The 24,465-nt window shown below is 42.6% G+C and overlaps 1 protein-coding gene across 5 annotated transcripts in view; it reads left to right on the forward strand.

Annotated features, from left to right (window-relative positions):
* Positions 1-3,761: 3,761 nt before the first annotated feature.
* LOC140199389 (CASP8 and FADD-like apoptosis regulator) overlaps positions 3,762-24,465 on the forward strand; it is a 28,017-nt gene continuing 7,313 nt past the window's right edge. Inside the window, exons 1-6 of one of the 5 annotated variants that reach the window (XM_072261399.1) lie at positions 3,762-3,914; positions 11,297-11,732; positions 14,347-14,452; positions 21,183-21,360; positions 22,883-22,992; positions 23,944-24,031. In XM_072261399.1, coding sequence (XP_072117500.1) covers positions 11,431-11,732; positions 14,347-14,452; positions 21,183-21,360; positions 22,883-22,992; positions 23,944-24,031 — 784 coding nt within the window. In that variant the 5' untranslated portion in view covers positions 3,762-3,914; positions 11,297-11,430. Of the gene's footprint in view, positions 3,919-10,915; positions 11,131-11,296; positions 11,733-14,346; positions 14,453-21,182; positions 21,361-22,882; positions 22,993-23,943; positions 24,032-24,465 lie in introns of those variants that run through there. The other 4 variants (XM_072261397.1, XM_072261396.1, XM_072261400.1 and 1 more) reach the window with 4 other exon arrangements.

Genomic DNA, 24,465 nt, shown 5'->3' on the forward strand with positions numbered 1-24,465 from the left:
TCCTGTTTTGGTTAAAAGTCTACAGCAGCGTTCTGAGTGAGTTGAAGTTGTCAATAGATTGCTTTGGAAGACCAGTAAAAAGTGCATTGCGGTAATCTAGTCAGTATAAAGACATGAATTAGCTTTTCAGCATCATTATGTGACACAAACAAACATACCTTTGCACTGTTTCTTAAGTATAGAAATTTTGCTCTGGTCACTTTATGTGTGATTTAAAATCTGAATCACGGAGAACATCCAAGCTATACACACAATGTACTGGAAGAGCTCAGCAGGTCAGGCAGCAACTATGGATGGGAATAAACAGCCGACGTTTCAGGCTGAATTCCTTGAAGTCCTGATGAAGGGTCTCGGCCTGAAACACCAACTGTTTATTCCAATCAAAGGTGCTTCCTGACCTGCAGAGATCCTTGAGCATGTTGTGTGTATTGCTCTAGATTTGCATCACCTGCAGTACCCATTGTGTCTATAACACACAAGTTAGTTACTTCTCTTTTTACAAGGTACTAGAATGGGATCATGTCCTTCCTCTTTACCTAATTTCCCCAAATACCACAATCCCATTTTGTACTCTAAGAGTAGCCCTCTGCTGGTCTGGATTCTGTGTTGTTTCAACTTTTTTTTTGTTGGGAATCTGGGCATTGATGACAAGGCCAGCATTCAAAGTCAATTGTATTAGTGTGTCTAAAATCAGAGCAGTTAAGGATAGCAGATTTCCTCCCCAAAGGACATTATTTTCACAATGTGGTCATCATTACTAGGAATGGCTGGAATGTTAATATCATTAAATGATATGACATGAACATGGTACTAAAATGGGATTACTCATCCAATAATGATGACTGTGCCACCACCAAACCCCAGCAACAGAAGCAGGAGATACTTGAAAAACTCTGAGCTTCGTTCTCTGTAGGAGGACTATTCTGTAGAACTGGACTCTATGCCATATACTGTAGTAGTAACACTCACTATCACCAGGAGGGGTGTGAGCTCTTAAGGCTTGGAACTTAAATAGCTCAAAATCGGGTTTGTTATCACTAACATATGTTGTGAAATTTGTTGTTTTGCAGAAGCAATAGAGTGCAAAGCAAAAAAAAAATTACATGGTCCATCTCTGACACCACCCTTCCCTTTCTCAATCTCACTGTCTCCATTTCTGGAGACAAACTGTCAACCGACATCTTTTATAAACATCGACTGCTTACGCTGGCCTCCAGCGTTTTCCAGCATCTGCAGATTTTCTCATCTTTGTGTTTTATAAACCTACTGTTTCCCATGGTTATCTCAACTATACCTCTCCCCTATCTCCTGTAAAAATGCCTCCACTGCATATGTTCCCAGGATGCAGCTTTCCAAGACATCAGAGAACGTGACCAGAGGGTGTTCCCTCTTGTCCTTACCCACCACCTCCTCAGCCTCCACATCCAACACATTATCGTCTACAACTTCTGCCATCTCCAAAGGGATCCTACCACTAAGAATACCTTTACTTTCCACCCACCTGGCTTCACCCTTCACCTTTCACCTTCCAGTTAGCCTCCTTCACCTAACCCCACCTTCTTATTCTGGCATCTTCCCCCTTCCTTCTTAGTCGTGAAGAAGGGTCTCGGCCGGAAATGTCAATTAATCATCCATTTCCATAGACACTGCCTGACCTTCTGAGTTCCTCCAACATTTTGTGTGTGTTGCTTTCGATTTCCAGCATCTGGAGACTTGTGTTTATAAAAAAAAATTACTGTATGTTACAATAAGAAATATAAATATATAAATAAATAGGTCAAAAAGAGAGCAAAATATTAAGGTGGTGTTCAGAGATTCATGGAAATCTGATAGTGGTGGAGAAGGAGCTGTTCCAAAAATGTTAAGTATTAGTTTTCAGGCTCCTTTGAGATGGTAGTAATGAGAAGAGGGCATATCTTGGATGGTGAACTGAAATCTGTATTTCAGCTGCAATGGTGAGTATTTCATCACATATTTCAGTAAATGATTACTTTGCAGTTCAAGGGAGTTGCGTCCAAAAGGGACTGGCTAATTTCCGAAGATATGAAGCAAATAGATGTCTCAGGAGACTCTTGAATTGAGTATAGGAGCAAAGAGGTCCTTCTGCAGCTGTACAGGGCCCTGGTGAGACCACACCTGGAGTACTGTGTGCAGTTTTGGTCTCCAAATTTGAGGGAGGACATACTTGCTATTGAGGGAGTGCAGCGTAGGTTCACAATGTTAATTCCCGGGATGGCGGGACTGTCATATGTTGAAAGATTGGAGCGACTGGGCTTGTATACACTGGAATTTAGAAGGATGAGAGGGGATCTGATTGAAACATATAAGATTATTAAGGGATTCGACACGCTGGAGGCAGGAAGCATATTCCCGCCGATGAGTGAGTCCAGAACCAGAGGCCACAGTTTAAGAATAAGGGGTAGGCCATTTAGAACGGAGTTGAGGAAAAACTTTTTCAGCCAGAGGGTGGTGGATATGTGGAATGCTCTGCCCCAGAAGGCAGCGGAGGCCAAGTCTCTAGATGCTTTCAAGAAAGAAGTGGATAGAGCTCTTAAAGATAATGGAATCAAAGGTTATGGGGATAAGGCAGGAACTGGGTACTGATTGTGGATGATCAGCCATGATCATAGTGAATGGCGGTGCTGGCTCGAAGGGCTGAATGACCTACTCCTGCACCTATTGTCTATTGAGTGTCAATCAGTATTGGCTAAGAGGTTAACACAGCTGCAAAAAGGGGTGACATTATAAGGATCAAATGAAGTTACATAGTTTGAAAAGTTAAAAAGGGGCCAATTGCACAATAGAGAGTGTAACACAAAGCAGGGGATATTAATCACCCTAATATTAACTGGAATTCAGTTCAATTATAAAAGAAATTGAGGAAACAATTCTTAAATTAACAAGATCTTGTTGAATCTCCTTTGCAATTGCATTTCAGGATTTGTGGTGGGTGCGTGAAATGCACTGCTGGCGGTGATGGTGAAAGTGGATACAATAGGGTCTTTTAAGAGCCTCTTAGATAGGTACATGGAGCTCAGAAAAATAAAGGGCTATGCACTAAGGAAATCCTAGGCAATTCCTAGAGGTTAGAGTAAGTTACATGGTCGGCACAACATTGTGGGCCGAATGGCCTATAATTTGCTGTAGATTTGTATGTCCTATGTTCTATTTGGTTTCAAGTTATGAAGCTAGATAAGTGGGAGGATGGTTAGTTGTAGAACATTTTGTGTTAAGTGATCATAACTTGTTTAGATTCTGCAGAGTTAAGCAAAAGGACAAATAAAATAAATACAACGTTCTTAAATGGGGCAAGATCAATTTTATTAGATTGAGAAATCACTTCACCATAGGTGGTCTAGTTACAAAGGAGATTTAAGGAAAATGAGTGCCTTTTATAGAGCACCCTGAACGACAAGGAGCTCAAAGCCAAAATAGGGCCAAAAAAAAAGTTCTTTTTTTTAAACTTCCGTTTCTTCATACAGACTGGCAGATCGCTACACTGGTGCTACTACTTGCTGGAGGATCAATCACTCATTGCGTTTCTCGTTGCCGTGATCTCACTCTGCAAGGGTGTTCACAAACGCTGTTACAAGACATCAATAGTTTAATATTGCACAAAGCTCTGCCTAATATTGGAAGTACAGGAATGGTATTAAAAGGGGAAAATTAGGAAAGCATTGAGAGGGCAGAGAAAAATACTGAGAAGTAAAATCATAAAGTCCAAAGGTGTTTTATAACCGCACAGAGAGTGGAGTTATAAGGACCTTGTCATCGTAAAAGGGTTAATTGGTCAGCGGATGTATATAAAATTGCCAATGACCCAGAGTCTGAATCGGTATTTTTCCTGAGGCTTTCACTTTCGTTTGCAGGGGCAGAACAAGCAGCGAGAGTCGATGACAAACAGCGTGACTTTGGTCGGTGAGATTCAGTATGTGGGGCGTCCCGTGGGCGTTTGTAGTCGTGCTCCGTTAAGTGGGGCGGCAACCGAGATGCGTGAGCGCAGGCCCGAGGCGCGCCCGGGATGTCGAGAGGCCGTAGCTGGCGTTGAGGGCGGCCAATGCATGGAATTTATTGCAGGCCGTCATTGGATATATTTAAAACAAGGGTGGATAGATTCTTAATTAGTAAGGGTGTCAAAGGTTATGGAGTGGAGGTAGGCGAATGAGACTGAGAGAGGGGTAGTGAAAGGCTGGCCCAGTTCTGCTCCTGTGTGTTACGGTGTAATGGAGGTGAGGCTGGATCAGCCAGAGGAGCGGCAGGCCCTGCTAGGGCTGCACTGACTCGGCGGGTGCTTCTTCCCGGCGTTAACATGAGAAAGGCTTCGGGGTTGTATATTTGTTCCTGGTCTGAAATGCGAACTGTTTCACTCTCCATTGATGTTTCCTCACCTGCTGAGTGTTCCCAACATTTTCTGCTTTAGTTCAGAGTCCCAGCATCCACATTCAACACCCCCCCCCCCCAGTTCTTCAACGTTTGTAAATATTTGAAGAGCTGAACAGCCTCTACCACTCTCCATCAATACTACTCGAAAGATGAAATCACCAAAATATAAATATTGAGGAAATTTGTGTGCTTATGCCATTGGCGCTTCAATTTATTGACCTGGTTTTTGCTGTACCAAATAGCATGCCATTCACACTACCCGTTGAAGGACATTGTAGAAAATAACATGTAGGCCATTTGGCCAACACTTTGTGATTTTCTGAAATTTCACTTCAGACTTTTTACAGCATATCACTTATGTAAATCATGAATGGTGCAATTTACAAAAGGAAATTATTCCTGGAAAAATGTTTTGTTGAATGAGATTTTCTAAGTTGATAGGATTGAGGTAAATCCATTTATGTTTTTTTACAATGTCTTTCTACTGACAGTGAGATGTGTGCTGTTTGTTATACTGTAATGAAAAAATGGAAATCAAAGATGTGCCCCAGAGTTAGTGACATTATTACAAAAAATATATTGAACATTTATAAATCAAGGAATACTTCCTTTCCACAGACATTGACTGTGCTTCTCCCTGACAAGGATATGTATCAGTCCCTATATATCTCCACCCCCCACCAGGAAGATCTCAAAGCTCTCCATGTCTTTTTGGATTCCAGACCTAACCAGTTCCCCTCTACCACCACTCTCGTCTGTCTAGCAGAATTAGTCCTTACTCCTAACAATTTCTCCTTTGGCTCCTCCCACTTCCTCCAAACCAAAGGTGTAGCCATGGGCACCTGTATGGGTCCCAGCTATGCCTGTCTTTTTGTTGGCTTTGTGGAACAATCCATGTTCCAAGCCTATACTGGTATCTGTCCCCCTCTTTTCCTTTGCTACATTGACGACTGCATTGGCGCTCCTTCCTGCACGCATGCTGAGCTCGTTGACTTCATTAACTTGCCTCCAACTTTCACCCTGCCCTCAAGTTTACCTGGCCCATTTCTGACACCTCCCTCTCCTTTCTTGATCTTTCTGTCTCTATCTCTGGAGACTGCTTATCTACTAATGTCTACTATAAGCCTATGGACTCTCACAGCTATCTGGACTATTCCTCTTCTCACCCTGTCTCTTGCAAAAATGCCATCCCCTTCTCGTAATTCCTCCGTCTCCGCTGCATCTGCTCTCAGGATGAGGCTTTTCATTCCAGGACGAAGGAGATGTCTTCCTTTTTTAAAGAAAGAGGCTTCCCTTCCTCCACCATCAACTCTGCTCTTAAACGCATCTCTCCCATTTCACGCACATCTGCTCTCACCCCATCCTCCTGCTACCCCACTAGGAATAGGATTCCCCTTGTCCTAACCTACCACCCCACCAGCCTCTGGGTCCAACGGAGAATTCGCCGTAACTTCCGCCACCTCCAATGGAATCCCACCACCAAGCACATCTTTCCCTCCTGCCCCCCCCTTCTGCTTTCCGCAGGGATCGCTCCCTACGTGACTCCCTTGTCCATTCATACCCCCTATCCCTTCCCACCGATCTCCCTCCCGGCACTTATCCTTGTAAGCAGAACAAGTGCTACACGTGCTCTTACACTTCCTCCCTCATCACCCTTCAGGGCCCCAGACAGTCCTTCCAGGTGAGGCAAAACTTCACCTGTGAGTCGGCTGGGGTGATATACTGCGTCAGGTGCTCCCGGTGTGGCCTTTTATATGTTGGTGAGGCCCGACGCAGGCTGGGAGAGTCTTTCACTGAACACTTATGCTCTGTCCGTCAGAGAAAGCAAGATCTCCCAGTGGCCACACATTTTAATTCCAGGCCCCATTCCCATTCTGACATGTCTATCCACGGCCTCCTTTACTGTCAAGATGAAGCCACACTCAGGTTGGAGGAACAATACCTTATATTCCATCTGGGTAGCCTCCAACCTGATGGCATGAATATTGACTTCTCTAACTTCCATTAATGCCCCTCCTCCCCTTCACACCCCATCCCTTATTTGTTTATTTAATAATTTTTAATATTTTTTTTATTTTTCCCCCTTTTTTTCTCTCTCTCTTTCTCCCTCTGTCCCTCTCACTATAACTCCTTGCCTGCTCTCCACCCTCCGGGCTCCCCTTCCCCAAGCTTCCCATCCCATGATCCTCGTATCCCTTTTGCCAATCAACTTTCCAGCTCTTAGATCCACCCCTCCCCTCCTGTCTTTTCCTATCATTTTGGATCTCCCCCTCCCCCTCCTACTTTCAAATCTCTTACTATCTCTTCTTTCAGTTAGTCCTGACAAAGGGTCCCAGCCTGAAACATTGACTGCACCTCTTCCTATAGATGCTGCCTGGCCTGCTGCATTCACCAGCATTTTTTGTGTGTGTTGCTTGAATTTCCAGCATCTGCAGATTTCCTCATGTATATGAACCAGATATGTTTGTTTGGTTTCACTCCTGTGGATATTCTGTTAGTATACCTTAGTGTTCGTAAAGGACTTGTTATATTTTTATTAACAATCCAGCATAGTTCAATTTCTTTCTATAGATGTTATACAGTATTGTACGTTGAATCTACTAGGGGAGCAGCTATACTGGATTGGGTGTTACATAATGAACCGGAGATGATTATGGAGCTTGAGGTAAAAGAACCCTTAGGAGGCAGTGATCATAATATGTTTGAGCTCAACTTGAAATTTGAGATAGCAGTATTTCAGTGGAGTAAAATGAATTACAGTGGTATGAGAGAGGAGTTGGCCAAAGTAAATTGGAAGCAGATGCTGGCAGGCATGTCAGCAGAGCAGCAATGGCGTGAGTTTCTAGGAAAAATGAGGAAGGTGTGGAATACATGTAATCCAAAAACAAAGAAATACTCAAATTGGCAAAATAGTACAACTGTTGCTGACAAGGGAAGTCAAAGCTAATGCAAAAGCAAAAGAGAGGACATACAACAAAGCAAAAATTAGTGGGAAGAGAGGGATTGGAAAGCTTTTAAAACACTACAGAGAGCAACTAAAAGAATCATTAGGAGGGAAAAGATTAAATATGAAAGCAAGCTAGCAAACAATATCAACGTGGATAGTAGAAGCTTTTTCAAGTATGGGAAAAAAAGAGGGATGAGAATGGATATAGGACCACTAGAAAATGAGGCCGGAGGAATGATAATGGGGACAAGGAAATGGCAGATAAACTAAATGTGTATTTTGCATCAGTCTTCACTGTGGAAGACACTAACAGTGTGCCCGATGTTGAAGGGTGTGAGGGAAGAGAAGTGAGTGCCATTACTATTACAAGGGAGAAGGTGCTCAAAAAGCTGAAAGACCCAAGGGTGCATAAGTCACCCGAGCTAGATGAACTGCACCCTAGGGTGCTGAAAGAGGTAGTGGTAGAGATTGTGGAGGCATTAGTAATGATATTTCAAAAATCATTGAACTCTGACATGGTGCCAGCGGACTGGAAAATTGCAAATGTCACTCCACTCTTTAAGAAAGGAGGAAGACAACAGAAAGGAAATTATAGACCAGTTAGCCTGACCTCAGTGGTTGGGAAGCTGTTGGAATCAATTAAGGATGAGGTTATGGAGTACTTGGTTACATAGGACAAGATAGGACAAAGTCAGCATGGTTTCCTTAAGGGGCAGTTTTGCCTGATGAACCTGTTGGAATTCTTTGAGGAGATTATATGGAGGATAGATAAAGGAGATGTAGTGAATGTTGTATATTTGGACTTTCAGAACGCCTTTGACAAGGTGCCATACATGAGGCTGCTTATCTGCTCGTGGCATTACAGGAAAGTTACTGGCATGGTTAGAGCATTGGCTGATTGGTAGGAGGCAGTGAGTGGGAATAAAAGAATTCCTTTCTGGTTGGCTGCCAGTGACTAGTGGTGTTCCACAGGGGGTCGGTGTTGGGATTGCTTCTTTTTATGCTGTATATCAATATTTTAGATGATGGTATAGATGACCTTGTTGCCAAGTTTGCAGATGATACAAAGATTAGTGGAGGGACAGGTAGTGTTGAGGAAACAGGTAGGCTGCAGAAGGACTTGGACAGATTAGGAGAATGGGCAAGAGTAGCAAATGAAACACAATGTTGGAAAATGCATGGTCGTGCACTTTGGTAGTAGAAATAAATGTGCAGACTACTTTCTAAATGGGGAGAAAATTCAAAAACTTAAGATGCAAAGGGACTTGGGAATCCTTGTGCAGAACACCCTAAAACTTAGCTTGCAGGTAGAGTCAGTGGTGAGGAAGGCAAATGCAATGTTCGCATTCATTTCAAAAGGTCTAGAATACAAGAGCAGGGATGTGATGCTGAGGCTTATAAGGCACTGGTGAGGCCTTGCCTTTGGTTTTGTGAACAGTTTTGGGTTCTTCATTTAAGAAAAGAATGTGCTGGCATTGGAGAGGGTTCAGAGGAGGTTCACAAGGATGATTCCGGGAATGAAAAGGTTATATAAGGAACATTTGATGGCTCTGGATCTGTACTCACTGGAATTTAAAAGGATGAGGGGGGGGGGGATCTCATTGAAACCTTTTGAATGTTGAAAGACCAAGACAAAGTAGATGTGGAAAGGATGTTTCTCATGGTGGGGAAGTCTAGAACAAGAGGGCACAGCTTCAGGATAGAAGGGCACCCATTTAAAACACAGAACATAAATTTCTTCAGCCAGAGGGTGGTGAATATATGGACTGGAGTTTGTTACCACAGGCAGCTGTGGAGGCCAGGTTGTTGGGTGTATTTAAGGCAGAGCTTGATAAGTTCTTGATTTAATGTAGCATCAAAGGTTACGAGGAAAAGGCCAGGGAGTAGAGCGGAGTAGGGGGGGGAAGAAGTTTCAGCCATGATTGAATGGTGGAGCAGACTTGATGGGCCAAATGGCTCGATTCTGCTCCTATGTCTTATAATTCTATGGTCTTGTAGTACAGGCCCTGGTTTCAGAAATTGACTTCGTAGACAGCCCTACGTACAAGCGATTTCCCATGACATTAAATTGGGAAGTTGTTCCCTACATATAGTAATTGGTTTATTATTGTTACGCACTGAAGAACAGCGAGAATCTTTTTATGCCATCTGCACAGATCATTCCAAACATGAACACACTGAGGGAATACGAAGAGAAAATCAGTAACAGAATGCAGAACTTAGTGTTATAATTACAAAGAAAGTTCAGTATAGGTAAAGTCTGAGGAACACAAAGATCAAGAGGTCCATTTAATAGTCTTAGCAGGATAGAAGCTGCCGGTGGTGCATGTTTTCAAGCTTTTGTTTCTTCTGCCTGATGCAAGGGAAGAGAAGAGAGATTGGCCAGGGTGGGAGTGGTCTTAGATTATGTTGGCTGCTTTCCCAAGGCAGGAGAAACTGTAGATGAAATGGAGATGTGACTGATTTTTATGATGGTTTGGGTGTAATCCTGCAGTCTTGGGCAGAATATTTGCCTTAACAAACTGTGATGCATCCAGTTAGGATGCATTCTATGATGCATCTCTAAAAATTGGTGACAGTCAATGGGGACATGCCAAATTTCCTTAGTCGTCTGAGGAAGTGGAGGTGCTAGTATGACTTCTTGGCCAAAGTATTTACACTATTGAACCAGGACAAACTATTGGTGATACTTACACCAAGGAATTTCAAGCTTTTTACCACCTCCACCTCTGCATCATACGTGTAGGGATATGCACTCCGCCCCACTTGAAATCAATGACTAGCTCTTTTGTTTGGATGACATTGGGGGAAAAGTTGTTACCTTGCTATCATGCCACTAGACTGTCAATCTCCTTCCTGTTCGCTGACCTAGCATTGTTAAAGATCTAGCCTACTACAGGGGTATCATCTGCAAACTTGCAGATAGAGTTAGTGCAGAGGCTGGCCACAGACTCCCCTCCTCCCCCACCTTCAGTCGTTAACCTTCCTTACATTGTGTGATTTTGATGGGGTTTATTGCTGTACTGTGGAGGTATGGTTATCATGGAGTCACAGAACAATACAGCACAGAAACAGGCCCTTCAGCCCATTTAGTACATGCTGAACTAACTACTCTGCCTAGTCCCATTGACCTGCTTCCAGACCATTGCCCTCCATACCCCTCACAAAATCATATCAAGTGGTTTTATGATGATGGACAAAATCGATCTATGGACATCTGTAAAAATAAAATGAACCCAGAGATGGCCTTAATAAAACTTTTCCTGTGAACTCGCTGAGTTTAAAGGAAGCTTGGGAAATGGGACATTGGTGAGTTTAAAAGAAGAGTGGGAAAAGGGCCCATTCAGTTTAAAAGAGAGCAGGACTGTGGTGATGTGTTTTTTCTCTCTCTGGGGAATTCCAGTGGAATTATTATGTTCTGAGACAAATAATGTCCCCAAGGTGTTCTTTGTTCTTGAATCCGGAGGCACTATTGTGACAGCATATGTTTTGAGCACAGAAGTGTGAAAGTATGAAAATTTCTATTGGGCCCAATGCAAGTTTGATATTTCTTCTGGATGGGGTGTCTCAAGACTGATGTCTCAGTTTCTTAACAAGAGATCAACTGTTTACAGAGAAGAGAAGATAGTTCTGTTTTTCATGAGTCATAAATTGTTAGAATTCTCTACCCAAGAGGGTTGTGAAGTCTTGGTCACTGAGCATAGTCAACAGAGAGAATGAGATTGACAGAATCTGAGTTTAATGCAGGAGAGCAGCACTGAGCCAAAGGATTTTAAAAAACGGCTGAGCAGTCACAAAAGGTCAAATGGTTTATTCCTGCTTCTCTGACTCATTTTGTTCTCACTGAAACCAGCAGAACAAAAACAGTTTTAGAATTTTTAAAAAATCACATTTTACTATCAAATCTGCAATCAGACTCAGCGAATTAGGACAGTAGTTGGTTAACATGTTTATTTCCCTGTTCAGGTCTCTGGATTTTTTCTGGCTGAAAAAGAGAAGTTGGTGGCGTCAGCGGGAATGAGATTGTAACACCAGAATAACTCTTGAGAGAATATTAGCTTCCAAGAAGCCGAGGGGAAGCTTGCTCTATTTTTTTGGCAATGTTTGGTCAACTTGATAAGGAGATCAGAAAACAGGCCATGGCGATAGCTGCTGAACTATCCCAAGAGGAAAGTGCTATCATTGTGTTTCTGTGCACAGATTTTGTCGAAGGGTACTCAGTGACTGGGGAAGTGAAAGAACTGTTTGAAATTCTGAGCAAGCGGAACCTGCTGAGTCTTGATCTTCTGGTTGAACTGCTTTATCGGATAAGGAGGCTTGATATCCTGAAGAAAATGAAGGTAGACCTAATGCATTTGGAGAATAATTTGAGAGCTGGTAAAGGACGCGTGTCTACATACAGGTAAAACCGTGTAACAATGTCTGATCAATAGAAATAGGAGCAGGAGTAGGTTGCTCAGTAAAATCATGCGTAATCTTTTACCTCAGCTCCATTTTCCTACACTGACCCCAAACCCCTTCTTTCCCTTAATCCAAAGAAAAGTGCCACCATCATGCCCGTATACCGATTTTGCCCGATTCTACTCGGTAATTTTTCATTTATTGTTTATATCTTTAAGTGCACTTTCCCCATAGCTAATGCACTTCAAGTAGTTTCCTAAAGCACAGTGTTAACAGAGAATATGGATTTCTCCCCCTGGGTGCTTTGCAAATGATATTTTTTAATAGCTGTACTGAGCAATCAGAATTGACATGGGAAAGGAAATGGAGAGCAAGCTGTCAAGCCTGCATTGGTCAAGTACTAAACAGTTACAACACAAAAGGAGGACATTTGGCGAACAATTCCACTAAATTCATATCCACCACAGCTCTCCTACCTCTATGTTTGATCACTGTTGTATTAGAATGGGTATGTTTAACAACTCAGAGAAATAATGGACTGTTGAAACTATTCGTGTAAGTAATGCAACAACAAAGAAACATTCATCCACGAGACTGTTCTGGCCTTTGATTCGATTCTGCCAAAACCAACGCATGTCTCATTTACTCACCTGCAACCCATATCTGTGAGACTTTATAAGGCATTGGTCAGACCGCAACTTGGAGTATTGTGAGCAGTTTATTGCCCCTCATCTGAGAAGGGATGTGGTGGCATTGGAGAGGGTCCAGAGGAGGTTCACGAGAATGAAGCGTTAATGTATGAGGAGTGTTTGATGGCTGTGGTCTCCTGTACTCGCTGGAATTTAGAAGAATGTGGGGTGGGGGAGAGTCTCATTGAAACCTATTGAATATTGAAAGGCCTGTTTGGACGACGATTTAAGCACCAGGCTGAATCAGAATAGTCGGATACAGGCCGAATCGAGGCAACGGGGTCTAGGCCTCAGAGCATATCAAAGTGACTGAACTTGATGTTTGGATGATGATTGAGGTGCCAGACTAGATTGGAAAGGTCAGGGTGTTGGGACCAGAGGCAAGGAATGGGCCGGTTCAGTTTGCTGCTGCACTCTGCACTGAACTAAGGGTCTATGGCCAGGACTGTCTTTGTGGACTTCCCAAAGCTTGTGTTCACTGTCCGCATGATTTTTTTTTCTTCCCTCTCCCTTTCTCCCCCTCTCCCTTTCTCCCCCTCTCCCTTTCTCCCCCTCTCCCTTTCTCCCCCTCTCCCTTTCTCCCCCTCTCCCTTTCTCCCCCTCTCCCTTTCTCCCCCTCTCCCTTTCTCCCCCTCTCCCTTTCTCCCCCTCTCCCTGTCTCCCCCTCTCCCTGTCTCCCCCTCTCCCTGTCTCCCCCTCTCCCCCCACACACATTGTGTGTTTGGTCTTTTTTAATGGGTTCTTTTGGGTTTCTTTGTTTTGTGGCTGCCTTTCGGAGTCAAGTTTCAAGGTTGTATAATGTATATATATTTTGTAATAAATATACTGCGAGCTGGATAGAGTGGACGTGGAGATGATGTTTCCTATAATACGGAAGTCAAGGACCAGAGGTCCCAGCCTCAGAATAGAGGGATGTCCATTTAAAGCAGAGATGAGGAGGAATTATTTTAGCCAAAGGCTGGTGAATCTGTGGAATTCATTGCCATGGACAGCTGTGGAGGCCAAGTCATTGAGTATATTTACATCGGTGGTTTATTGGTCTTGATTAGTCTGGACATCAAAGGTTAGGAGGAAAAGGCAGGGGAACGGGACTGAGAGGGATAATAAATGAGCCATGATGGAATGGCAGTACAGACTCGACGGGCCAAATGGCCTAATTCTGGTCCTATGTCCTATGGTCTTTCTGAGACCTATATTTTACAAACTTTTGTTGATGTTTTGTAATTTCAAAATGTTAAACTAATTCAAAGGAAGACCCAGGAGTCCGCAATGTGAGTCTAACTTTGGGTTTACTTTAAGCGAGGTACGCAGTATCATGTGGTAGCGTGATGACATATGCAATTCACATATAACCCGTAATGAATTATTTAAAGATCAAGAATGCCTACTCAAACAATATATTTATAATATTACTCAAATACTTTTGAAATATTAAATACACAACAGTTCTCAAAATTCCAACTAGAGGTTGGGATTGTGTATTTCCATGATACAGTCTGTAAAAGAGCTTACTGACAAATGCTTCTCAACAGCGTAAGTCCAATTCCTAAGAGAGGAATTAGCTTCTTTCCATCTATGTTACCAATACCTTAATCATTTAAAATTGCTCAATTTTAAACAGCTTCAGGGAATAGGAACATGTATTCTCATAACTTAACCCGTGAAGCCCCAGAATTCCAATGAATATGTGTTGCAAACCCACAAGGTGGCCCCATGGTCTATATGTCTCAGGTTTACCAACATGATGTACAGCTGTGAAATTACCCCAATCCTTGTGTAATTTAGTCCTTTTAAAGTATATTACTAGTGTTATAGCTATTCTGGATGTGCTGTCCAATGCTCCTTTAGAATATTGTTAAGCCTGAGGAGTGGGTGGGGGGAGGGGGAGGGTGGTGGTTTGTTGATGATTTGCAATCCTTGCCACAGACAACTGCTGGTGGACATCAGTGAGGACCTCTCGCAAGAAGATTTGAGATCTATCTTATTTTTATTGAGTTGTCAAATTCCAAAAGGCCGCCTGGAAACAGTGAAGGTAATGATTTGTTCCTGGGTTGTCTGCACAGTCTGTAGCTGTGAAGTACAGGCGATGCAAATGGATAACTTTATACATAATCAAATGCTTTAAACTGCATCTTAGTTTTATTAACCTAGTGATTTTTCATGCATGATAGGAGTGGACCTTAACAGTATTTTATCAGTGTTCCATCACACCTCAGATGAGTTTCAACTGTTGTCATTTACTGTCCAAGTGAACAAGGCAATTAGTTGCTCATAGCTACATTTCAGAGGTTTAATTTAGAACAATAAACCAGATTGCTCTGCAACTTGGAAAATGTTTAATTAATCAAAAACATTCCTGCTGCAGTTTGAAAATTAGCTCTCTGAAAATGTTCTCTCGCTGCTCATCATGGATTCTGCTGATATCTTAAACATATCCTAAACCAGAAAACCATTCTAAAGACATGTCCTTTCTGACAATTCCTGTTCTTTTAGTCTACTACTTGTTCTCATGTTTCATTGCTTTTGTATCCTATCACCATGCCTCACCAGTTGTATTATGAACCCGGAGTACAGGCAGAATTAGATCATTCTTTGCTAAATCCAAAGGGGATTAGAATGATTAGCACTGTTACAGGTGGAATTAGGTTTCATCATTGGCTACAGTTAAGATTGGCCTGTTTGTCATCCAGAAACTATCCAATAGACAAGGGAGGACTGGTATCAGTATGTTCAACATCTGAGATGATCTGGGATCAGATTACTTTTCACCCAAGCACAGTCTTGGGACAGAATCTCCTGAACCTGGGAACTCTCAAAGCAAATTAGTCAAAAGCCAAGAACACCTCAGAAACAGATCCTCCCAATCTTGGGGTCAAACTTACCTCAAGCTTAGATCCAGCTGGAATTATATCTTATGAATGTGATTAGATTGGTGATCGTAGGCCATTCAAGGCCCTCCTAACCCACAAATATTCTGGGATCAGAATCTTCTAAATCCTGGGAGAGGTTGGACCATGCTTTTCTAACCCAGAATTCTTTAAAGTCAGAGTTCCTAATCCTGGCAATGGCCTGGACGCAGATTCTTCAAAACCAGGATACAAACCAAGCTCAAAACGCCTGTGTACAGTTTTGGGGTGGGAGTAGACTGAAGACAAATGATACATTGATGAGTACAAGCCAGCTTGGACTGTCGCAGGAGATTTTACTGTGAAACTGCTGTTCCTGGTGATAACAGTATCGCAGGAGTAGGCATTTTGGTCTTTCAAGCAAGTTCCACCAGGAAGATCCTGGCTTATCCAACCCTGGCCTCAGCACCATTTTCCTGCTCTCTCACCAGGCCCCTTGACTCTCTCATTGTTCAAAATGTCTTGCTGATCCTTGCTTAGTAACGTCCATTAACTCTGCCCAAGTTCCAGAAATTTACAATAACATATTCCTCCTCATTCCATTTGAAATGGACAATCCCTTCGGCTGAAACTATGCCCTTTAGATTTATTTACCTTTGTCAGAGAAAGCACCTTCTCAGTACTCACCCTGTCGACCTTTCTCAAAATGTTATGTGCTTAATTAAGATTATCTTGTTGTTCTATACTCCAACAATTATATGCTAAACCTGCTCCATATCTTTCCATTCAGAATCCTCCCTGGTAACTTAACCACAGGCCTATTTACTGGCCTATAGTTCCAAGGCTTTTAGTTTTCTTCATACAGAAACATCTGCATGATAAGCTAGGGCAGATCATCAGCGATGTTACCTGGGTCGTCAGGTGTTTCGGGTCTTTCAACATCATACACCCTCGCCCAGGTGACCCGACTGGGGTTGATCAGGCCCAGGCGACCCGACTGGGGTTGATCAGACCCCGGCCTCGCCCAGGCGACCTGACCGGGGTTGATCAGGCCCAGGCGACCCGACCGGGGTTGATCAGGCCCAGGCGACCCGACTGGGGTTGATCAGACCCCGGCCTGTGCCCTAGCAGCAACCCATGGATCTGCCCTCTTTATCCCGAGCCATCTTGATGCTTTCTCTGCTGCATCTGTGGTGGTAGAAATGGCTCTCCTCCTTCTCTCTCCTGTGATTCCAAGTGCAGTGTATACTTCACAGAGCGACTGGCCTGCAAAGCCACGACACCCAACCTCCACGGGCCAACACCGCTCTCCAGCCTCTTCTTTAGCAGTTACTCTTCAGATCTTCATACTTGACTCTTTTCCGCTCGTAAGCCTCCTCCATGCATTCTTCCCACGGCACGGTAAGCTCAAGCTTAAGAACATGCTTCGATGCAGTCCGACATCATGTTGTGGTCCAACTCAATGTAGTCTCTATGATGTGGGGAGGAAACTGTAGCTGTTTTCCCAGGTCTGCTTTTAACTTCCAGTCCTGCGCAGTGAAGAGCAAACCGGTTGCTTTCTGGTGTTCTGTTGGTCTTTCCCCCTCTTTGACAAAGCAGATGGTATTCTTGACCGGACTTGTTTTCCAGCAGATGTTAAGGGTGCTGCAGATTGTCTCAGCAATTGTCCAGAGGACCTGGTCATGCTGCCACTGATAACAGCCATCGGCAAGAAGCTCTGGGGCAGCAGCTTAGAATATGCTCTAGCGTACCGGTCTTCTCACAGAGGGGGCAAGCTGGTTGTTCTGCAAGGCCCCAGCAGTGCAGGTTGGATGGGCTAGGAAGGATGTCATAAACAGCCTGGTTAAGGAACTTGATGCGGTGTGGATCCACCTTCCAGAGATCGTTCCACATGATCTTTCGCGCGATCACCTGCTCCCATTTGGTCCAGGCTCCTTGCTGTTTCATTGCCACTGCTCTGCTGGTCCTCTCCTCCTCCACAGCTGCGCTTACTTCATTCTGGACCAGTTCTCGTCACTCTTTCCCTTGTACTTTGTCAAAATGGGGGACTTCAAGTCTTCTGAGTCCAACTCTTCCCTTGGCGACTGCCCCCACCAGCACTTTGTGGCACAGTCGCGCCTCGGCTTTTTCCACTGCAGTTTCTGCTCTCCACTCTCTTCCAGTTCTCACTGCCACTCTTGCTCCGGCAACCTTTGGATCTGAAGAGTCCCGGAACTGCAGCACCTCTCTTGTTCGCAATTGAACTCCTCCTCGATGGATTTCAGGGGGAGCCTCGGTTTGCATTTATTCCTGTACAGAGCGATGCTGCTGATGTTCCCAGCCATCTTCGCAGGAACCGGCTGACTACCCTCTCTAATTCAGCAACAGAGGAAATTGGAAACTCATAGAGAAGCGGTGGCCAGAGGATTCTTGGTAGAACACCGTGCTGGTAAATCGCCTTAAACCACCAGTCCTGTCAACCTCTTGCAGCCATTATTCAAACTCCCCATAGGTGTATCTTATTACCACCTTATCTCTGAGTGTTGCATCAAACATCTTCCCAAGACTTTTAACAGGGTTCTCTGTGATGGTAGGAATTGGAATGTCCTCAATAGAGAAACAAAATTTCTCCGGTTCTCTCTCCTTCTTCAGCACTACAGATACAGTTTTTGATTTTGCAGGCTTGAAGGACATCTTTGCCTACCTCATCAACCTTTCCAGCCCACCTAGCACCAGGCACTGACTCCGATCATCCATGAAGGCTCGTATTTGTGGTTGGTGGATCTCAGATCTTGATTTTGGGCCTCGACTCTCTGGCTCTGCGGGTTTTACCAGCCTGTTCATTGCCAGGGCGAAAAGGATGACTGAGATGGTGCAGCCTGTGATGATACCAGTCTCCAGCCTGCACCAGTCTGATGTTATTGGCCCTGTGAGACTCTCGGGTGGAACTCGTTGTAGTAGTCTATAAGGAGGCCTCTGATTCCTTCAGGATCATGGTGCCTCTTCAGAGCATCTTCAACAGCCTTGTGGGGGATTGATCCATAAGCATTGGCCAAATCCAACCACAAAACCACTGTCACCCTTATTCTCTCTGGCCTCTCTCAGGAGCTGTGTGATGACTCCAGTGTGTTCCAAGCAGCCTGGTACCCTTGGAACGCCACCCTTCTGGACGGAGGTGTCGATGTAATTGTTCCTCAGGAAGTACTCTGTTAGACGCTTTGCCACCACGCTGAAGAAGATCTTCCCTTCAACACTCAGCAAGGATATTATCCTAAACTAACTGACTGTTCTCGGATTTCCCTTCTTATGGAATCCACATTCTGTATGCATACTTCCATTGCTTGGGCACTTTGCCTCTCTTCCAGTTGACCTTGAGGATTCTCCACAGCTGCCGGAGAGGCCGGGGGCAGCGTTTGTAGATGTTGTAGGTGGTGCCACTTGGACCAGGAGCTGAGCCAGCTCTGGCTTTCTTGACTACTTGCTGAACCTCCTTGAAGAGAGGCTCCTGAAGGTCGAAAGCCTCTGTTGGTTCTGTGGGGGCAATGAGGGCATCACAGTCTCCCAGTTCAACTTCTCTGTCCAGGTTACTGAAGATGCTTCGAAGATTGCTAAGAGACATAAGGATTTATTCAAGCTCAACCTTTTACCATTAATTAGTCAGGTTAAACAACTGATTACTAAGTGGTCCCCATTGTCTCTATCACTGATTGGCAGAATTAATGCTATTAAAATGATTATTTTACCTAAATTTTTATATCTATTTCAAGCAATACTAATTTTTATTCCTAATTTTTTTTTTGATACTATCAATTCTAAAATTTCCTCTTATATATGGCAGAACAAAAATCCCAGGTTAAGTAAAAAATATTTACATAAGTCCAAGAAAGATGGTGGTTTAGTATTGCCTAATCTAAGATTCTATCATTGGGCAATTAATATTTAATATTTAATATTTTGGACACAAGATTGTAATATAATTCTAAGTCCACATTGGGTAAACCTTGAAGGCTACTCTGTACAAGGGTTCTCTTTGGCTTCCATTTAAGGAACTTCACTTACTTTTGTATTATCTAAATTGAATAAACAAATGGTTAATCCAGTAATTAAACATACATTATGAATATGGTTTCAATTTCATAAATTTTTTGGTTTGAACAAATTTATATTATCAAGCCCTATTATATCTAATTTTTTTTTCAACCCTCGGTTATGGATCAAGTCTTTTTGATATGGAAAATGAAAGGTATAACATGTTTTCGTGACTTATTTCTGGATAACTGTTTCATGTCTTTTGAACAGTTATCTAATAAATTTAATTTGCCCAGATCCCATTTTTTAAGATATTTACAAATAAACTTTTTAGATACCACACTGCCTACCTTCCTGATCTCACACCCTACTGATATCATCGATAAAATTTTAGGTTTAAATCCCTTTCAGAAGGGATTAATGGCATCTATTTATGATAAAATTATGAAATTACAACCAAGTATATCTGATAAAATTAAAAATGAATGGGAAAGGGAACTTCAACTTTGCCTACCTATAGAGAAATGGGATAAAAATTTTCAACTAGTTAGTTCTGCCTCTATATATGCCAAGCATACAATTTAATAATACAATTTAAAGTAGTGCATAGGGCCCATATGTCTAAAGATAAATTAGCCCATTTTTATTCCCATATAAACCCTATTTGTGACAGATATCACTCTGAGGTGGCTTCCTTAACTCATATGTTTTGGTCCTGTCCTCTTTTGGAAAAATTCTGGAAAGATATTTTTGATATTATCTCAACAGTTTTGCGTTTTGATTTACAACCCCATCCTATTATGGCAATCTTTGGTTTGCCAATGATAGAACATAGGTTTTTATCCTCTTCAGCCTGTCGGATGATCACATTTGTTACTTTAATGGCCAGAAGATCCATTTTATTGAACTGGAAGGAGACCAATCCTCCTACCACACTTCAATAGTTTTCCCAAACTATATCATGTTTAAATTTAAAAAAAATCAGAAGTGACATTTTTGATCCTTCGGTTAAATTTGAAGAGACTTGGAAACCATTTATTCAACATTTTCATATGATGTAATTTGACCTTTCTGAATCCTTATTAACTTAAAATATATGCATAGAGGAGCGGAGTTGACGACATTATTGAACGTGTTTGATTTAAGATATTGGCCTAGCCTTGTTCCGTTTTTTTTTTGGGTCTAACATTTAGTTTTTTTTTGATTTTTGGCAGGGGGTTCTTTGTAGTTTTTTCTTTTTATTTTTTTCTCTATGATTAATTATATTAAGAGTTTGGAAGTCTATTATACCTGTATTAATCGAAATCTTTTTTGTATGTGCTTATCAACAATAAGATTATTCCAATCTCTCTGTATCAATATTGTTATTCTCTTTAGAATTTTGGAAAATTAATAAAAAGATTTAAAAAGAAAGAAAGAAGGTGGTGGTCCATCCATTCCTTTGTGCAGGACAGCTTTCCGTTTCTCTTCTAACCCAGCAGCTGTTTGGTGAACTGAAATGGGTTAAATTCTGTAGTTTACTAAATTCTATTACCTCATCTATAATGGACTACAGCATTTTCCCAGTGATGAATATAGATCTATTGATCTATAGTTTCTTGCTTCCAGTCTCCTTCCTTTGCTAAAGATTGGCGTTACTTCAGTCGTGTTCCAGTGCTCTGGGGACCCAGAGATTAGGAAGGGGTTTTAGTTGGATTGCAACCAATGCATCTACTATATCACTTCCTTTAAGATCCTTGAACCCCATTAGCATTACCTTTGAGTGGTAGGGATTACTGAAGTTCCCCTCTCCATAATGATTACCTGTTACTATTGGACAGCAATATTCGGTCAGCATTTTTGTAGGTTCTGCGATCTAAAAGTTGGGTACTGCTCCTGAGCTAATGGAGATTTCCTTTTTCCTGCCAGACTTTCTTAGATTTGGTTGTTGAACTGGAGAAAACTGGCAAAATTGATGAGAATAATTTGGCTGTGGTGGAAGATTGCCTTACCAATATTCGGAGAATCGATCTGAAAAAGAAGATCACAAAACACAAGCAGATGCGTGAGTGCATTTGGAAAATAAATATTAGGACAATAAATAAGGGTAAGGGTAAGTGTGAACACACACTGGGAGTGGGAAAGTTGTAAATGCCAGGAAGATGTGCGCTAGGGAGGGGGAGTCCTGTGAAAACCAGGGAATACTGCAAAAAACTGGACAAACACTTGACAATAAACAGTGTAAAGTTGACAAGCTGGAAAAATAAACGCGAGATAGCTATGAACCTGGGAACAGATCAGACTGACGTTCACAGATGTAGACTATATTTGAATGTTCATCAAATTGCACGAAATTGTTGCTGAATCTAGAGGCATTACTCAGTCAGTATTTATCAGCCCACTTATGGTACTCTTGGATTGGGATTTTGAGCTGCAGACTAGCTACCCAGGGGTCATTGGCAGAATAAAGACTCAATTTTTGGAAAATATTCGATGGGAGAGGGGGCTGGGTTGCTTTTTTTGGGGGGTGGGGTTACAATGCAACTATCCTCAATGTGTTATGTTGGGTTAAAATGAGTCATAATTTGTGGAGGTGATTAGATTGGTTGGAATGTTTTAGGTAATCATGGTGATGTATGTTACTGCAGTATTCATCGTGGGCTAGAAAGCCTGTTCCTGGGCTATACTGTTCTATTCAAGGCAGTTACAGTACAAGATACTGTGGGGGTTATATTGGCTGTAGGTGACTGTCACCTGATTCAGCAGTCTCATCCCTATGTCAGATGTATGTGGTTTCAAGTCTTGCTCATCTGAGCTGTGGTTTCCATGCTCCCATTCCACTTGTGTTGGGCACGTGGCCAAGTGGTTAAGGCGTTCATCTAGTGATCTCAAGGTCGCTAGTTCGAGCCTCGGCTGTGGCAGCATGTTTGTGCCCTTGAGCAAGGCATTTAATCACACATTGCTCTAGTCTGTGCGAGGAGTGGCGCCCCACACAGACTTCCAATCTGCGCCTTGTAAGGCATGAAAATGCCCGACGCAGGCCTCTCATGGTCTGAGTCGACGTTCCCTTTCCCTCCCTCCCCATTCCACTCACTGGGATGCTGGTTTCCCATGCTCCTTTTCAATTTACCTGGTTTGCTGGAAAATTTATCATCTCACTGTGTAACATCTAAAACTGTAGAGATATTATAATATCCAGTAGTGAGGGACTAGAGATATTGTAACATCCAGTAGTGACGGCACATTGTTATTCTGGCACCAATAAAGTCATAAGCATGCTGGGATATCAGGGTTTTATTGTATTTGTTCTTCATCACTATATGTAGAACCTTCATGTATACACCCAGAGGTTGGTGTTTCATGCATTAAAACAAGGTACCTAAATTTCAACAAACTCTGCTGACTACGGTTGTGAAAGAGCTGTTTGAATTACTGTACGTGTTCATGTCACTGCGTGTGTGGATGCACGTGTTTGTGCTCATGTAGCTCAGAGTGAGCGGCGGGCTTTTGTAGGGTGTACATTTGTTAAGGATAGTTGCAATAAATTGCAGGGATTATGTTAGTTGGAGCAACTCGCAGTAAATGATGGTGTTAATGACAATACTGTAATCTTTGTCTGTCTTTCTCAGGTGAACGTATGAGCCCTGTAAGAAGGTCAGATGCCTATCAGAACGTCATTCCTGTTTCTGTTCCCCAGCAGGAGTGTGGATTTGGTCCAGAGCACGTTGAACAACTTGGGGTAGGAATCTCTGAAAAGACTTGAAAATACTTATAAAACATTTTGTTTTACTTTTCCTCCCTCCCTTACGCTTTCCCCTTTTCATGTTTTGCACCTGGCATGGCCTTTGATAATTTTTCGTGTCAGGAACTGGCGTGGACTGGAATTAGTGGTGTGTAGTTACTGAGATTTTGTGTGGTTGACAGGAGTTCAGTTCCACTGCCATTGATCCCATCCCTGTCTGAATCTGAACCAGACTGCCCACAGCAGCAGCATATTTGATCCAAAGATGAGCTGAATTCCAAATCCATTCTTTCATTTCCTTCTCATCACCATTAACAGTCTCATCAACAGTCTGTGGTGGCCAGTGCGATCATGTTTGCTGTTTTGTGCTGGGGCAGCAGGCTGAGGGTAGCAGTCACCAACAGAATCAACAAACCCATTCGTAAGGCCAGTGATGTTGTGGGGATGGAACTGGACTCTCTGACGGTGGGGTCTGAAAAGAGGATGCTGTCCAAGTTGCATGCCATCTTGGACAATGTCTCCCATCCACTACATAATGTACTGGTTGGGCACAGGAGTACATTCAGCCAGAGACTCAATCCACCGAGATGCAACACAGAGCGTCATAGGAAGTCATTCCTGCCTGTGGCCGTCAAACTTTACAACTCCTCCCTTGGAGGGTCAGACACCCTGAGCCAATAGGCTGGTCCCGGACTTATTACCTGGCATAATTTACATATTACTATTTAACTATTTATGGTTTTATTACTATTTAATTATTTATGGTGCAACTGTAACGAAAACCAATTTCCCCCGGGATTAATAAAGTATGACTATGACTATTACTCAACTGTGTCCCTGCCTCATCTGTCTCTAGATGTGATTAATCTAATAATCTCTGCCTTCCAAAATCTTGAGGTTACCTGAGACTGACTTAACTCTTTGCTGTTGTTTTCCTTCATCTTCCAGATGAGAAGCAGTGTGCAGCCTGTGATTACAAACCAGTTATTGAGACAGCATATTCCCTCCAATTGCCCAAGGTTAACAATAACCTTATGTAAGTAACAATTGCTAAATATTGATGTTAATCTCTGTACCTAGTGTAGGGGAGTTTCTTATGTATGCTTAATTAAACCATTCCATGTCTAACAGCTACATTTACGTGTATCATACTCTGTTTGGGCATTAACGATCAATGGGTAGGCAGTATGTAGGGAAAGTGTCATTAGGTTGTGGCAAGTTTGTGAATTCATCGTCAAAGACTAAAGCAAAGATTATTTTGATATTTAATCATAGATTTGATAGAAGTTAAGGATAAGGTAATGGGGTGAGCCCAGGGGACTAGGAAATTGCTTGAGTGATGGCTAAGTACCAGTAGGGACTTTTAGAAGTATGTTGTATTTCTCCAGTGATGCAGTCTTTTCCTGGAACAGGACAAGTGGAGTGGTTTAACAAGTGAAATACATCAGGATTCTGAGCACCTCGACAACA

The sequence above is a fragment of the Mobula birostris genome, chromosome 6, assembly GCF_030028105.1.
Source record: "Mobula birostris isolate sMobBir1 chromosome 6, sMobBir1.hap1, whole genome shotgun sequence".
NCBI lineage: Eukaryota > Metazoa > Chordata > Chondrichthyes > Myliobatiformes > Myliobatidae > Mobula > Mobula birostris.